We start from the raw sequence: 15,470 nt of genomic DNA, 5'->3' as shown, positions 1-15,470 counted from the left end.
CTTAATAATCCAAAAACATGCCAGAGGGGAGCAGCTAGCTATACCATCAGTGCAGATCAAATGCTCCTAGATGTCAGTTTGTTATCTCTATAGGTTCTTTCTTTCTCTAACAGGCTATGAAAAAAGGAAAGTTGTATTGATCTAATTTGGGAAAATGTTCAGATCAAAATTTTTATTTTAATGTAATCGATGAATGGTCAATTTCTATATAAGTCACGAAAGCATAAAACAGATTGGTATAAAATGCAGACAGCGTCATTTAGCACTTACCTTAAAGAAGCAGCACATTAAAAAGGTATTTTACATTTTACCAGCATTCAATTTTTCTCATTTCAGAGCCACATATTACTCTCTCAAGTACTGCTATAACGTGTGAGCGGCTGTAATTATTAAATGCACTTAAATGAGGGCAAAGAATCTCACTTGTAGCAACAACATTAATCTTTTTTATCCAGTTTGACTTGACACTTTTCTCTTAATAACTAAAAGATTGAGATGTAACTATACAACAAATAAGTCAATTTAAAAAAAGCCCATAATGCCTTCAGGTGAACACTGGTGTGCTAGTAAATATTGATTACAGCTATTGAGATGTTATGTGTTGCTAATGTCTCACTACAGAGGAACATTTGCATATTTCTAAGCCCACTTTGAGCCTTCCCTCCTCCAAACACAATTGGTTCGATTTTTTTTTAAACTGGCTGTCCTACATTTATTGTGTGTCACACAATTTAGCGAAATGCCCAAGGCCTTTACTTTTTGAAATTGCTTTCAATACCATTTGATGTTATAAGATATAGGTCAGGACTCTATTGGTCCGTATTTCAAAACATTTTGTAAGAGAAGCAACAAGCTGTTTTGCTCCAGAAGAATCCTGATTTGGAACAGAAAATGACTCCAACCTTCAGTCATAAAGGACTATATTATTATGTTTGGATGATATTCTTGAACAGCTATTAAATTCCAACAAACACTTGGATAAAGGAAAGTTGGGAATTACTGTAGTTAGGGTGATCACAAGCACAGAAATGGTAACTATTATGAGTGTTCCTGTAGATAACTGTTAAATAGCAGCATTAACATGGGAAAACAGAATCAGAGCAAAGCTGGTTGGGTTAGATAAGGCACAGAAACCTGCCACTCTTTCAACATCCACCCAACCATCCATCCATCCATCCCTAAATATTCCTAATCAGGTTCATACCTGGGTGCTCCGCGGCTTGTAAGGTGAGCTGCTTTCCAGGTCTGCGAGGATGCTGGTGAGGGAGTCAATCTCAGCATCCAGACTGGACCGTCTCTCTTCCAGGGTTTTTTCTGGACCTTTCACCTGTAGCCAAACGTTCCAGGCCGCATTAGTCACATCATAAGGACGAATCTCACCATACACACTGTGGTGAGATTTGTGCCATAAACATATAATACGCTACCTTGTCTGGCTGTAGCTCATTGTAAGTATAAGGAAAATTAATGATATAGTCAAACTTTGCTGCTTGGAGCCTCTTGTGGCTGCCAATTTCCACCATTTTTACTCTCTGGATTACAGCCTTTAAGTTCTACTTCCCCTTGACCCCAGACAATCCTTTGGAAAGCCACACATCAATAGCAGAGATTTCTCTCTCTGAGTGATATGCGAGTGAGAAGTCGTGCATCGTCTGTGAGATGACTTTAAGGACGTGCACTATTCACCTCTTCCTATTCATTGAACTTGGATTTACAGTTCCTTCATCTCAATTCCTTATTCATTACTTCATTCATCAGCATTTCAAACAAATACATACATTTCCTAAAAGTGTCAAAGTGGGGTCTTCTTAAGGTAATAAGGAGCTGTAGATGCAACCCGATCACACATGAATTAATCTATTTAGACTCCCTCATCATTATAATAATACCTCCACAGATTATAAATCTGGGGGAAACGGATAGATTTAAAAACAACAAGAACAAGGACAACACTTTCAATGGTTTGACCATTTGCAATTCTCATTGCTTCAACAAAATATCCGGGAATTTCTCCACAAAACAGCAGACATATTTTTAGCCTTTTAAACTCTGCTGCAACTGCAAGAAGTCTTCTTGCAATCGCCTGCGGGGGCTTTTTGAGTTGGCTGGATCAGTGACTGCTTCTTATTTTAATGTTATGTGTTTGGATTACCTGTCATAAACTATTATAGGCAGGCTTCGCCTCCATTAGGAGCAGAGCTGCTGCTGAAAAACATCTAAGGCAATCACGAGCGGGGGTAAACAAAGCAGAACACAAATGGCTCCTTTCAGTTCAGCAAAAGAAAAACAGGCAAAGTTGTTCAACGGTGATAACGAGGAGGATAAAAGAATATGTAGTTTTGGTGATAGGAAGGCAGGCGGGGTGTTGCACTGGAGACAGCAAAGAGCACAAGTAGCGTTTTCTCTTTCCAGCTAAAGATTTCTGGACTAAAATGCCAGCTAGTCTTCTCAGTCGGGGTGAAGATGTGTAAACGATTAGTCTTTCTCTGAAGAAATATTATTTTATGGCTCATTTATTCCGTCAGTGGGTGTAATTTCCTCAGAAAACCCGGAGTAAGGATATGGAGGTGCTGCGATGGAATCTCTTCTGCCCAAAAATTAAGGAATTGTTTCTGGGTTAGGGTGATGCTACGGTCAGAAGATACAAAAAGGTTGTGGAGAAAATCAATATGTTTGGAACTTTTAGTGCCCATTAAATGTGCACATTATTTTCCTGAAAAATCTTCCAATGTAACGAAACGAATAAAATAACAGTGACTTTTTGTCCCGCTAACTGCTAAACAGCAGATGGGGGAAGCATACATAAGGTTTCTGCTTAGCTAATAATTTCTATTTTTATTTATGTTAGGCAACGTGTTCAATGCAACCCAGGCAACTGACGGCGATTAAACTACCAATGCTGTTAAACATTCGTTTAGTTTTCGTTTCGTTTTCTGCCACTTATCCGGATCCGGGTTGCGGGGGCAGCAGCTTCAGGAGGGATGCCCAGACAGCCCTCTCCCCGGCCACTTCCATCAGCTCTTCCGGGGGAACCCCCAGCCGCTCCCAAGCCAGGCGAGAGATGTAATCTCTCCACCTGGTCATGGGCCGGTCACGAGGTTGCCTCCCGGTGGGACATGTCCGGAACACCTCTAAAGGGAGGCGTCCGGAAGGCATCCTAGCCAGATGCGAGAGCCACCCCAACTGACTCCTCTCGATGTGGAGGAGCAGCGGTTCTACTCTGAGCCCCTCCCAGATGTCCGAGCTTCTCACCCTATCTCTAAGGCTGAGCCCGGCCACCCTGCGGAGGAAACTCATTTCAGCCGCTTGTATCCGCGATCTCGTTCTTTCAGTCATCACCCAGCGTTGATGGCCATAGGTGAGGACTGGGACGTAGATCGACCTGTAGATCGAGAGCTTTGGCTTCCAGCTCAGCTCCTTCTTTACCACGATGGATCGGTTAAGCGCCCGCATCACTGCTGACACCGCTCCGATCCGCCTGTCGATCTCCCGTTCCATCCTACCCTCACTCGTGAACAAGATCCCGAGATACTTGAACTCCTCCACCTGGGGCAGGACCTCCTTCCCAACCCGGAGAAGGCACTCTACCTTTTTCTGAGCGAGGACCATGGACTCTGACTTGGAGGTGCTGATCTGCATCCCTGCCGCTTCACACTCGGTCGCGAACCGTCCCAGCATTTGTTGGAGGTCCCTGTTCGATGGCGCCAGAAGAACTACGTCATCCGCAAAAAGCAGCGACGAGATCTTCCTCCCACCGAACTCGACACCCTCCACTCCCCGGCTGCGCCTAGAAATACTGTCCATAAAAATTATGAACAGAACCGGTGACAAAGGGCAGCCTTGGCGGAGTCCAACCCTCACTGGGAACAAGTCCGACTTACAACCAGCTATCCGGACCAAACTCCTTTGTTGCAGAGGCGTGTCAACCAGGACAGCCCTACAGCATCCAGAGCCTTAAGATACCCCGGGCGGATCTCATCCGCTCCCGGAGTTCCGCCGCCGGGCAGCTGTTTCCCTTGGATGGTCCACCTCTTGGTCATCCGACTCTGTTCCACCTTGAGGATACGTGTTGGTAGGATTGAGGAGCTCCTGGAAGTATTCCTTCCACCGCCAGATAATTGCCCCAGGAAACGTCAGCAGCTCCCCACGCACACCTAACACGGTGTGTTTGCCAGAACCCCCGCTCTCCGTCTCTCACCCTGAGCAACTCCAGCGTAGCAGAGTGTCCAACCCCCCTCAAGGACGTGGGTTCCTGTGCCGACGCTATGTGTGGAGGTGAGGCCGACCATATCTAGTCGGTAGCGCTAAACCTCCCCCACAAGCTCCAGCTCTTTCCCTGCCAGTGAGGTGACGTTCCATGTTCCAAAAGCCAATTTCCATAACCGAGGATCGGACCCCCAAGGCCCCCGCCTTGGTCCGCCGCCCAATCCACACTGCACCGGACCCTTCATGCTCCTCCTGTGGGTGGCGGGTCCACTGGAGACGGGAGTGTCCACATAGCTGGTTCGGGCTGGGCCCGGCCGGGTCCCATGGCCGTAGGCCCAGCCACCAGGCACTCGCCATCGAGCCCCAAGCCTGGCTCCAGGGTGGGGCCCCGGTACCCCTCCGGGCTGGGTACGCGGCTTCCCTTTTAGATGTTCCATGATGGTTCATGAACCATTCTTTGTCTGACCCTTCACCTAGGACCAATCTGCCTTGGGAGACCCTACCAGGGGGCAATGCCAAACTGCCCCGGACAGCATAGCTCCAGGCTCATTAGGGTACGCAAACTCCTCCACCACGATAAGGTTCACAGAGGAGGCTGTGAGGCGTGAGACAGGTTAGTTTTACCCTGCTGATGATGTGTTGTTGCAACAGTAATCCTGCTCAGTACGAGAGGAACCGCAGGTTCGGACATTTGGTGTATGTGCTTGGCTGAGGAGCCAATGGTGCGAAGCTACCATCCGTGGGATTATGACTGAACGCCTCTAAGTCAGAATCCCGCCTCGACACAGCGATACCATAGCGCCGCGGATCTTCGGTTGGTCTCGGGTAGCCGGCCTCGGTCGGTGAGGAGAGCCGTTCGTGGAGGGGATGGGCGCGGCCGGACGATGGCCGCCCCTCTCCCATCTCGCACCGCATGTTTGTGGAGAACCTGGTGCTAAATCACTTGCTGTTAAACATATTTTACATTAAATGGGGCTGCTTTTAAATTAGGTTTGAGTCTGTCAATGCGTATAGCCATTTTTAATGCTGCTATTATTACACAATAAAAGTTCAAACCCATAGATATTTTAATAAATTATTATTATTATTGCAATCTATAAGGGGGGGTCTAAAGGAGGACTCCTCCTTTTGCCTTCTTAGTTTAAGGCTGCCTTGAGATTGAAACTGAGAGCAGACATGATGCTGCAGCTTTGAAAATGATGCACAACGAGGTGGCCGGCAGGTCGCAATGCTGCATGAGTAGACATATACTGCTCATGCCCAGGTTGCCTTTGCAAGCTGCTTACTTCAACTTTGAGTGGGAAGAACAGTAAATTTACAGCCATTGCATAACTAATTACATAAGCATCTGTCTCTTCTACTGCAATAGAAACATTCATTTAGGACAGGAAATTAGTCGTTTCAAACGAGGGGCTGGAGGAGGATTTCTTTACTTGTATTGAACAAGGCAAACTGAAACGCATGCCAAGTGTGCCTGTCAAGGTTTTGGGGGACCATCTCCCCAAAGGAAGAGACGTTGTGACCACCAAAGCAAAGTGACCATGACGAGACTCCGCCAATAGATGTCACTGTTCCTTCCTGCTTGCAATGGAATTCTCGGGTCTCTGTGTGGGTCCTTGAGTTTGGGTGGCTGCTCCAGGCAACATCTGGACATCTCCGCACTTGGCCTCAGCTCAAATGGACAGACTGTGTTGTTGGACTCGGTGCATAAACTCAGCGTAGAGCTCAGGGCAGTGTTCGCATTCTACGCAGCCTTTCCGAGAGTTACTGACAGGCGAGGAAAATCTAACACATCGACACTTTCTCTCACCTGATAATCATACGAGTTGATCGGTGGAGCAGGGAATGAAACGGAAGATTGTGGGAAACTGACGGAATCTTCCACCGGTGGCGGAGGGGGAGGGTAGTCTGTAAACACACAACAACATTTCTGTTAATTGACGTTTTCAGTAGCTGCAGATGTAATGCAGCTTTATGATGCTGGAGAGAAAAAATGTCACAAAATGTTCCGTTTACACCAACGCAAGAACAACTTGTTTGGTTTTTAAGTGAAATGAGCTCGTCAGAAGTCGTCATGGATGCAAATACACTTCACAACAAAATACTGGTAGTGTTCAAGAACAAGATGGTTCTAAAAAGCTATGGATGACACTATTCCCTATTTGAGCATATAATAATTATATGAATTATTACATTATGCATATAATACCGTTCTTTAAAAGCATTAACTTCCACTTTAATGAAAGGAAAACCCTTATATGCAAGTTGTGTTAGAATATTTGAATGTGAAAGACTGATTTAAGTGGTTACAGCATTTTAAAAAACCCACCAGTGCACGAGAACTGGTGCCTGGTTTTGCTGCGTCAGCGGAATGACACACATAATTGCAGTAATTTAGTTAACTAAGAACTACTAATCTGTAGTGAGCGTGTGTGTTCCTCCCTGAAATTGCAAATGTAAATGTCGTATTACAGATGAGTTGGACTTGGTGTTTGTTCCGCCAGGGAGAAACAAGCCAAATTTGTCAATCTAAAGACGATAATCCAAGGATTGCATCCAACCACATGTTTCAGACAGGATAAGGAGTAACGTGCCAAATTAAATTCTGATTTGGCTGCTCTTGGCACAGGACTTAGAAGTGAATTATTTGACTGTGTACATCTAAGTACCAAACTAGACATGAGCTTTGCAAATTAAAGGCTTTTATGAGACGTAATGGGAATTTGTTCCAAATCGGAGACTTTGATGAGTCTTGTTCAGATATTCCATTTGCTTTCCATGGCTTTTATCCGTTTTCATTAGAACGTAATTGATGTCATTGATGCAGTTTATCCAAGGCAGCTGACCAAATTAATTAAGTATGGTTTTTAGTTGTCTTGACTAACACCAAAACAAAATAAATACATTAATTATTTAAATTATAAAAATGGGGGGGAAGCACCGCAGCCTGGTCATATTCTGTCCTATGTAACTTGGGCATTTCAGAAATTATGAGCATTTCATTAAACATTCCCTGTGGGAAGGCTTCCATGTGAACTGTTTATATAATAACCCAGTGACCTCCGTGAAAACTCCACTGTGCAACAACCCCTCTAAACCTCTGGAGAGAAAATAAGATGAGCTGCTTAAGAACACGGCTGTGGCTGAGTCCTGCTTTCCCTCCCACTTCAGCATGAATCCTTTTTAGAGGGATCGAAACCCCAGGTAACCTGTGGCTGACAAAATTAAAACATTAGATTTCGAGTACATCCCCTCCGCTTGTTTCTCGAGCGTCAAAGATGTTTTGAATTTGTCATTTCGGGAAACACGGCAGCTGTAAATGTTTCAACGGTGCATGTTTTATTAAGACGGCGGAAGAGTGAAAACCTGTCTGGGGTCATGCCCGATGGGAGGATCTTTCTGGTTTTTGTCCTTCTTGAACTTATTGGAGTATCTGCCTTTTTAGCATCGAAATACTGTATTAATGACGTACTAATGTGTGACACAACCACTGGCACGGTTTGCTGCTAACTTTCAGAAGCATCTCCATCACCCTTGAGGTCATTTGTGGCCTCTTCAATACAGGTCCAGCGTTAATATCTTACCACAAATGAGATTATCTGCTTTAAATAAGCCGTTACAGATTGAATGATCAGATCACCTGACCAGAAAAAAAAAAACATGCCCAAACTAAAACACGTGACTTTTCACGTACTATGGTATAAACAGTGTACGTGAAAATTCAAGTCCTTTAATTTTATTTAACAGACTAAAAAGTCTCCAAAAAAGCCTTGTAACATTGGTTTTAGATGCTAATGTATAAGCAAAGCAATACAAGTGTTGTAGAATGTTATTTATGAAATACAAATTAAATAGAATCCCCTTTCCTACTGTATGAAAATAGGTTTGTTTCGGCACAGTGAAAGGGCCGTGTTTCGTCCCGGGTTGAATGACCCTGAAATTGACCCAGGAAATTAGCGGGACGACGCGGGTCGTCTGCAATATGGATGCCGACCCGTGTCGTCCCACTAAATTACCCGATAACGTTGGAGTTACAGCCTGTCGTGGTCTGATTTTGTCACTGGACATCCTGTCAACAGAGGCCGATCTCTGAGCGCACTGACACGATCACGAGCTGCTCAGCTCCTGCGGAGAAGAGATTCGTTGCCCGATTTCATGCCGTACATAGTTATTTATGGCAACACTCCTGCCACTGGGTGGCGTTTTTATGATCTTTGCAAATTAATAAATGGCCAAACCTCCTGGGCATCTCCAGGTCAGTAACTTCGCCAGCGGTGTCTGCGTCCTCCACCGTTGGCGATGTGAAAAAGCTCAAATGCCGAGCCAAGGCGGGAAAATCTGACAACGGCGTGTTAATTGGAGTGTGAGAGCAGAATATCTGTTGCATTAATGCTTTAGGTCATTTAATCGGGAGGGCAGCAAACACAAGAATAGTCAGATGCTTGCTGGAAAGATCCTGTGGAAGTGTATTGCAAAGTCAGGAAGCAGGACATGTAGCGTCCTCGGGTGGATAGCCAAGCGTGTTGAGGGAAGAGGAGGGGAGCTGTGGAAGACCAGAATGTAGAGGAGGGGGAGGATATTTCTAGATCTGTGAGATTTTGGGGGAAGCACACTTAGTGGGAGCTTTGAAAGTCATGAGCGGAGATTTAAAGCGAACTGGGAGCCAGTGGAGCTGTTTGAAGGACAGGGCTGATGCGTTGCACGGACGAGGTTCTGGAGATGATGCAAGCGACTGAGGTCTTTGACCAGTTGGAGTTTATGGAGGAATTGTTGGGTTTTTTGGTCGGCCAAAAAATTGTACATTACAGTTTTCAAGACTGAAACTGTTGAGATAACGCATGTAATGAATCACTCTGTTACAAAATGGTCTCCAAGCATATTTGCACTGGTCTCTCAAATGGGATGATTTTAAAAAGAATTACAGTAATCACCCTTGAGCCCTGTAAACACCCTGAATGCACTTTTCCTCTTCATTAGGAGTAGCACCCGCTGGTAAAGAAACCCGCTGGAACAGAGGAAATCACTGTACCATTCTCCGTTACTCTCGGGAAATGCACTTTTTACTACGTACATTTTTTTGTAAGCAGAGAGTTGCTTTACTTAAAAGTACAAATGATCACATTCCAGATGAATTGGTGCTGCTGACTGTGCAACAAAGAGGCAGAACATTACCCACTTGATTTAAAGCCCTGTAAACTAGACAGTGAGAAAAGCTTCTGTGCTGTGAATGAAGCCGACTCCATTTGTGACAACGGGGAGTTAAAAGCTCCAAGAGGGCACTAATGAGGGAAGCAGCAGGAAGACTTGATACGACAACTTCCCCTGTCTTCATTCAGCAATTACTCTTAAGTAGCTTCTTTGTGAACAAGGAATCCTAATCAGTGATTAAAGTTATTTGAGAGAACATAAAAAATATATAATTGCTTATTGAGGACCAGATTATTATTACGGGAAAGATAAAAGAGTGGTGATCCAGCTGTGACAGTGGGACTAATCTTCAAGTTTTATTCATTTTTTTTCCTCCTCCTGTAGTCATATATATATAACAGTTTAATTTTTTTTTTTTTTTAAAAGGCTACAATACTGTTGTCACCAATGCGAGGGGCTTTTTGCCTGGAGTTTTTGGTTACATTTCTTGCCTCATCATGCAAGTGTCATGTCATAAGAAACAGAAAAAGTGTGAAGACTTGGAGTGCTGCGATCTTTCATTAGCATCAGTGGTTGCTATACATTAGTACATCATGTTGTTTCACATTGGAATATAATCACTAATGTTGTAAAGCAATGAGAAGGTCTACAGAGAAAAGAGAGGACAGGTTTCTAAAAGACACCAAAATAGGTCAACATTTAGGATTTAGGTCTTAAGCTTCCGACATGATTTGGTTATAGAAAGTATATTCTGTAGGACTAAACTGGTAACTAATTATATATTCTTTTAATTATTGACATTTGAGTTGCTTTGATTAGAGGGCACTACTCAATGGAACCATCGGTAAACATTAGCCTTTGGTTTAATAAATAAAAGAACCTTAACAGGGGGCAGATATTTTAAGTACTTCTATGTGACAGAGATTAGTGTGTTCTGTTGGGGCTTGAAAATTCAGCATATGTTTACAGATTTACACGTGCACAAAACCATCAAATTAACATGCATGTTAGCATTGACCATCTGCTCCCTAAAGACTGAGAACAAAGCCTGGCATAACTGCCTTTCACATCCTGAGATTATGATGAATAGGGACTCATTTTATCTGGACTCCTTGTGCTTCTGCTGGACCAGACAAATAGTTTCTTTTCCATTGTCACAACACAGACGTTTTAACCTGCTCGTGCACCAGATTCTGGATGGTAAAAACTTTCCCTTCATTAAGCCCATATAAACAGAGCTTCTTCTCATTGGGTCACTTTAGTTCAACTCTATCTCAGGTTTAGTTTACATTTTGAACAGCAAATTTTGTCATTTCACAAATCTTTCAAATTTCAGATCATTTTCCGGGTTTTGATCCATAAATCTACTACGGATATTTCAGAACTCAGCTGCCAGTGATGAAGGCACATCACTCCCCTTTTAGCTCGTTTCTACTGGCAACATTTCAGTATTGAACTCATAGCTTTTAATAATTAACTTTACATAAAACCTTGATCAGGTTTTTCTTAAAACAATAGTATTTCTGAAACAACTGTATCTATTCATCTGCCCATCTACTTATTTGTCTCTCTCTCATCCGTCATCCATCCACAAACGTACAGCATGAATAAATGAAACAGATGAAGTTTGAATAATGGAAATGAAGAGTGTCACATGACGGTTCTATCCTAGTGTTGTGTTCTTGAGATTTTAATGGTTTGTCCTTTCGAGGTGCTGCGAACCAGGAGTATTTTAAAAGAAGCCGTTTTAAATAATGCAAGAAGCTGATTTGCAGCGGAAAAAAAATCCATAAATGCTTCCAGACACAGTGGACAGTGTTTCATGTGCTGGGTGTCAGACTACATGCTTCATCTACCCCTACTTGTTCCAAATGGGCTGTAACTGAGGTTGCGAGCACATTGTTTTGACATAATTACATGCCCATTTTATTCCATCTTCTACAGTAGAAGAGCAGCTGAGCTCTGTCCTTAATTAGCACGATATGTATAGAAGGGTGACTTGTGATTTCATTTGGTTCAGAGATGCAATGGGAGGATTTGGGGTCTTTGGGGACATACTTGGATATGCTGTAAAGAAATCAGGCTTTGGCTATGCTAAAGAAAACGTCTGAGGGGGGTGAAATTCAGATCTGTAACAACAGACAGATTATGCTTTTGTGTCAAAGCAAAAAAAAAGACAGTGTGGAAAAGGTAATTTTTGTGGAGCCAGAGATGGCCTTTTATCTTAAAAGTGGAGACATAAATTGGGCTGAGCAGCGACTGCTAAACTGCGATCTGAGGTTTGTTGATGAGTGAAAATGTGATTCATCAGAGGCAGAGTGGGGCACGTCACTGTCGTTCCTTATGAACAAACAGATGAGAGAGAGTAAATGAAGCAAGTCAAATGTCACAGCAGGAATTCACTGCTGTGTAAACGAAGCTGCTTTCATAACATGAAACCAGCCCAAGCAGCCTCCGATATGCTGGCAATATACGGCACACCTCAGGCCAATTATTTGGTAAAATAACACACTCTGTTAACTCTGAGTGTACCATCTGATTTACCTATGACCTTTTAACAGGAAAATATATTTTTATGGTGATTAGACACACCCACAAGGTGTAAAATGACATTTCAACATTTAAAAGTACGATTAGTGATTGGTTGATTTATTTGGTTTTCTTTCAATTTGACAGTAACCTGTTGCAGTTATGAACATGGATCGTTTGACCATGCCTCCTTCAGCTGAGAGTGGCTTTTTTTGCATTTGACAACCATTTTGATTTGAACATGGGCCCCCATTTGTACAACCTTTTGCTGTCCAACAATACCCAACGTCAGGTGGGGGCACAATTTGCAAGAAAAAAAGGCATAATCCTATAAATGATTATCACTGGGTCTCTAGCAGGTAAATTCACCTCTGAAATAAACACTTACCAGTAAAAACGCAACATCACTAGCCATTTTATTTCATTATTAATGATGAGATGAAGACAAAATATATGGGAGCAGGTTTAGAATAAAATGAATACTCAGTAACACTAACAAATCCAAATACCACACAAGGTTTTTAAATTTTGTTTTAAATAGCAGCAGAGGCAGACAGACAGCATGAAAGAATGCATCTTTGCCAAAAACTGTTACGGTAATGGTAACCACGTAACATTTAGAGAAGTGAAACTCGCGTCTGCGTGACAACTAAGAACAAATGAAATACTGTGCAATTTACCGAAACAAATCCCGACTCCAATCGCGCAGAGCAAAGAATAGCTACGGTAACACAAAGTTTATCGATGCAAACAGACATTACAGAGAAATTACACGCTGGTTTGTCTGTGCTCCACTTAGATAAAAGTGGCCTTTTGTACGCTCAGAGCATATGCCTGTGGCTACCGTGGGGACAATGACAAACACATTGGTGGATTTCCTGTAAATTCCCCTGGTGACACCCATGAGGGACTCTGATATAACAACCGGTAGTCAGTTTGCCTGTGGCCAGTCAAACAGGAGGAATAAAAACAGTTTGTGCACATGGTCGACAATTTTGAACTGCTCTGAGCAAACAATTAACGTGCTTTCCTTATAAAGAAGTATGAAAAGTTTGATCAAAAACTGCACTTCTCGGATGTTTCCAACTTTGGCAAGAATATCGTGCAGCAAAACTTCTGAATCTTGATAATGAGCAGCCGAGGCTTCCAGTCCAAACAGACACTGCTACACAATACAAAAACTATACTAGATGTTATTGAACAAATTATATATTATTGAGCAATATGATATATATATATATATACGCCAGATTGTGGTGTTGGAAAATATTTTGGGACATCACATGAGATGCTTAATTATATCATCAGAAATGAAAAATTGGGGTTCAACTGAACAAAATTAAGGGATTAAAAAGCTTCCCAAAAAGTTCACGCACAGAATGAAAGGAAGAATAATCAAAGCACATTGCTCTGATGGAATCACTGAGTAAAAAGCAAGCAAATATCCCTTTTTTTTTCCTGGGAGAGTGACCTTCATTTCCAACATCAAAGACGAGTGCGTTTCCTCGTGCAAATTCTAATGCTCCATCAGTCAGAATAGGTCGATCTCTGCAGGCAGCAGCGCTGCAAACCGAGATATTCACAAGTTCTTCATCAAGAACGTCTTGTTTAAGTGAAACCAAAATCAGGATGAAAGATGGAAGGTCGCCATCTCACAAAAAGGCGAATTTCAGGCATTTATTCCATTCTAGATGCCACATCATTCAGCTGCCAATGAGGGCTTTTTAAGTCACTTTCAAAGCTTGACATCAGAAGGTAAATAAAACCACACTGGCAATTCGGCTTTAAAAACAAAACTGAACACAGATTTTTTATAACAGGACTGTTGCAGCGTGTTGCATTATCTCCTGTTCATGATAGATTGTCCAGTTCTCGCATTCTAACAGTGTGACAGACGTGCAGACAGCACGTGCATGTGTACAGACCTTTCCAAAGTACATGAAACATATGATAAAATAAGACCTTAAATCTAATCTGGGTTAAGGACTGTTTCCAATGTCCGAGACCTATATGTTTTTTGCGTGCTCCTGCTGGGGCAGTAATTAGAACAAGCTCTCCTCAGAAATTCCAGGGCAAACCTCCCTGGCTGTGCACCGCCCCATCTGCACAGGCACAACAGACGAGGCTTCACACTGCTCATTCCATCCCTGACACTGGCCACTGCTGCACAAAGGGATGGCAAGGCGCTGTGCCAAATTGACTGATCCCTAATTTTTATGCTAATCCTCCCTTTAACATCAGACAGTGCCCGAATTTGATATAAAAGATATTAAATAAATAAATACATAGAGATAATCTGTTCATAAAGACGTCTTATCCTAGTAGAGATGTCTGCTCACGGCTTTATGAATTTGTGACATGCTGACTACAACTCATCAGCGTCTTATAAAAACGAATGTTACATTGATGCTTATGATAAAACTTTACATTATATATAGGCATGCGTGCACATTTCCTACATATGTTTGCATGATGGTGTGGATGCATGAATGGGAGCTAATGACATATTTACACCTATTAACAGCTGGAGTTATTAACTGGTGTCTTTGGTTTCAGTTGACCGCAGACTCGAGTTGTCACCCAATAATAGAAATAATGGAAATGATCCAAGCTGTTGAGACATGAGAAATTTAACACTGAAATTCAAAGTTTGCACGTAAACTTTACAATTACATGTTCCACAAATATAATTTCTTCATCTCTATATTGTTTCTTTAATCCTGTACGAGACCCACACAGAGAGTCATCCAGGAAATATAAAAAGGCAGCAACTCTGGAATAAATACATTACAGTATTGTAATAAAACTACTAAATAGGTAAAATTATTAAGAAAAGATTGATTAAAATGAACCATCAAAAGTTAAACTGGAAGCATTTAATACAGAAAACCCTAAAAACTGGTGATGTTGGCCTCTGACAGCACATTCAACAATCTAAGAACTTTTTAAATTTAAACCAATAACAAAAAAATAACATCTGGTGTTGCGCAATGCACAGAGGCCCAAAACACAAGCCACAACCCCACAGAGAGCAGTGTTTGCTACCTGGTGGTGGGTTGGCTCTCTCAATTATTTCATAACCGTTTCTCACGCTCACAAAACAGGAACCTCCGTCACTGTAATGATTAATTTAGGTAGCAGTTAAACAGACACTTGCTCTGCACAGAACAGTGACAGGATTTTCTAATAATGAGTCCCTTAAATGTAACTTTTAATCATTTCATTATTCCAATCTGAAACTACACAGCAAAAACCAATTCAAGAGGTCGCATATAACACAGCAGCCTGACGGGATTAGTTAATGTGTAGATTCATTTGTAACGCTAAACCTTTCCGGTATAGACAAACTGTCGGCTCTCCTGGGACCTGAAAGTGCAAACAGAGCGAGTCTCACCAAACACACCACCACATGGTTCCATATGTTGATTCAATTTGGCTAAGGGGACACAAAACTGTGCTATTGCCTACAAACATAAAATATATTGCACTAACAATGTGACCCATTCTGGCTCGTATGTGTAACATGTAAGATGTAATATTTTACAAGGAGAATCGTTTTTATTGCTCAGCTTCGAGGTTCATCAGTC

The 15,470-nt window shown here is 42.4% G+C and overlaps 1 protein-coding gene across 1 annotated transcript in view; it reads right to left on the bottom strand.

Moving 5' to 3' along the window:
* Positions 1–15,470, bottom strand: part of lpp (LIM domain containing preferred translocation partner in lipoma) — an 89,987-nt gene that overhangs the window by 51,519 nt on the left and 22,998 nt on the right. Inside the window, 2 exon segments of the mRNA XM_057037912.1 lie at positions 1,205–1,327; positions 6,017–6,114. Of these exon segments, the coding sequence (XP_056893892.1) occupies positions 1,205–1,327; positions 6,017–6,114 (221 nt within the window).

This window comes from Takifugu flavidus, chromosome 7 (genome assembly GCF_003711565.1).
Source record: "Takifugu flavidus isolate HTHZ2018 chromosome 7, ASM371156v2, whole genome shotgun sequence".
In the NCBI taxonomy this organism is placed as follows: Eukaryota; Metazoa; Chordata; class Actinopteri; order Tetraodontiformes; family Tetraodontidae; genus Takifugu; species Takifugu flavidus.
Note: the sequence above shows the minus strand (reverse complement) of the source record. Positions and strands in the feature narration are given on the sequence as shown.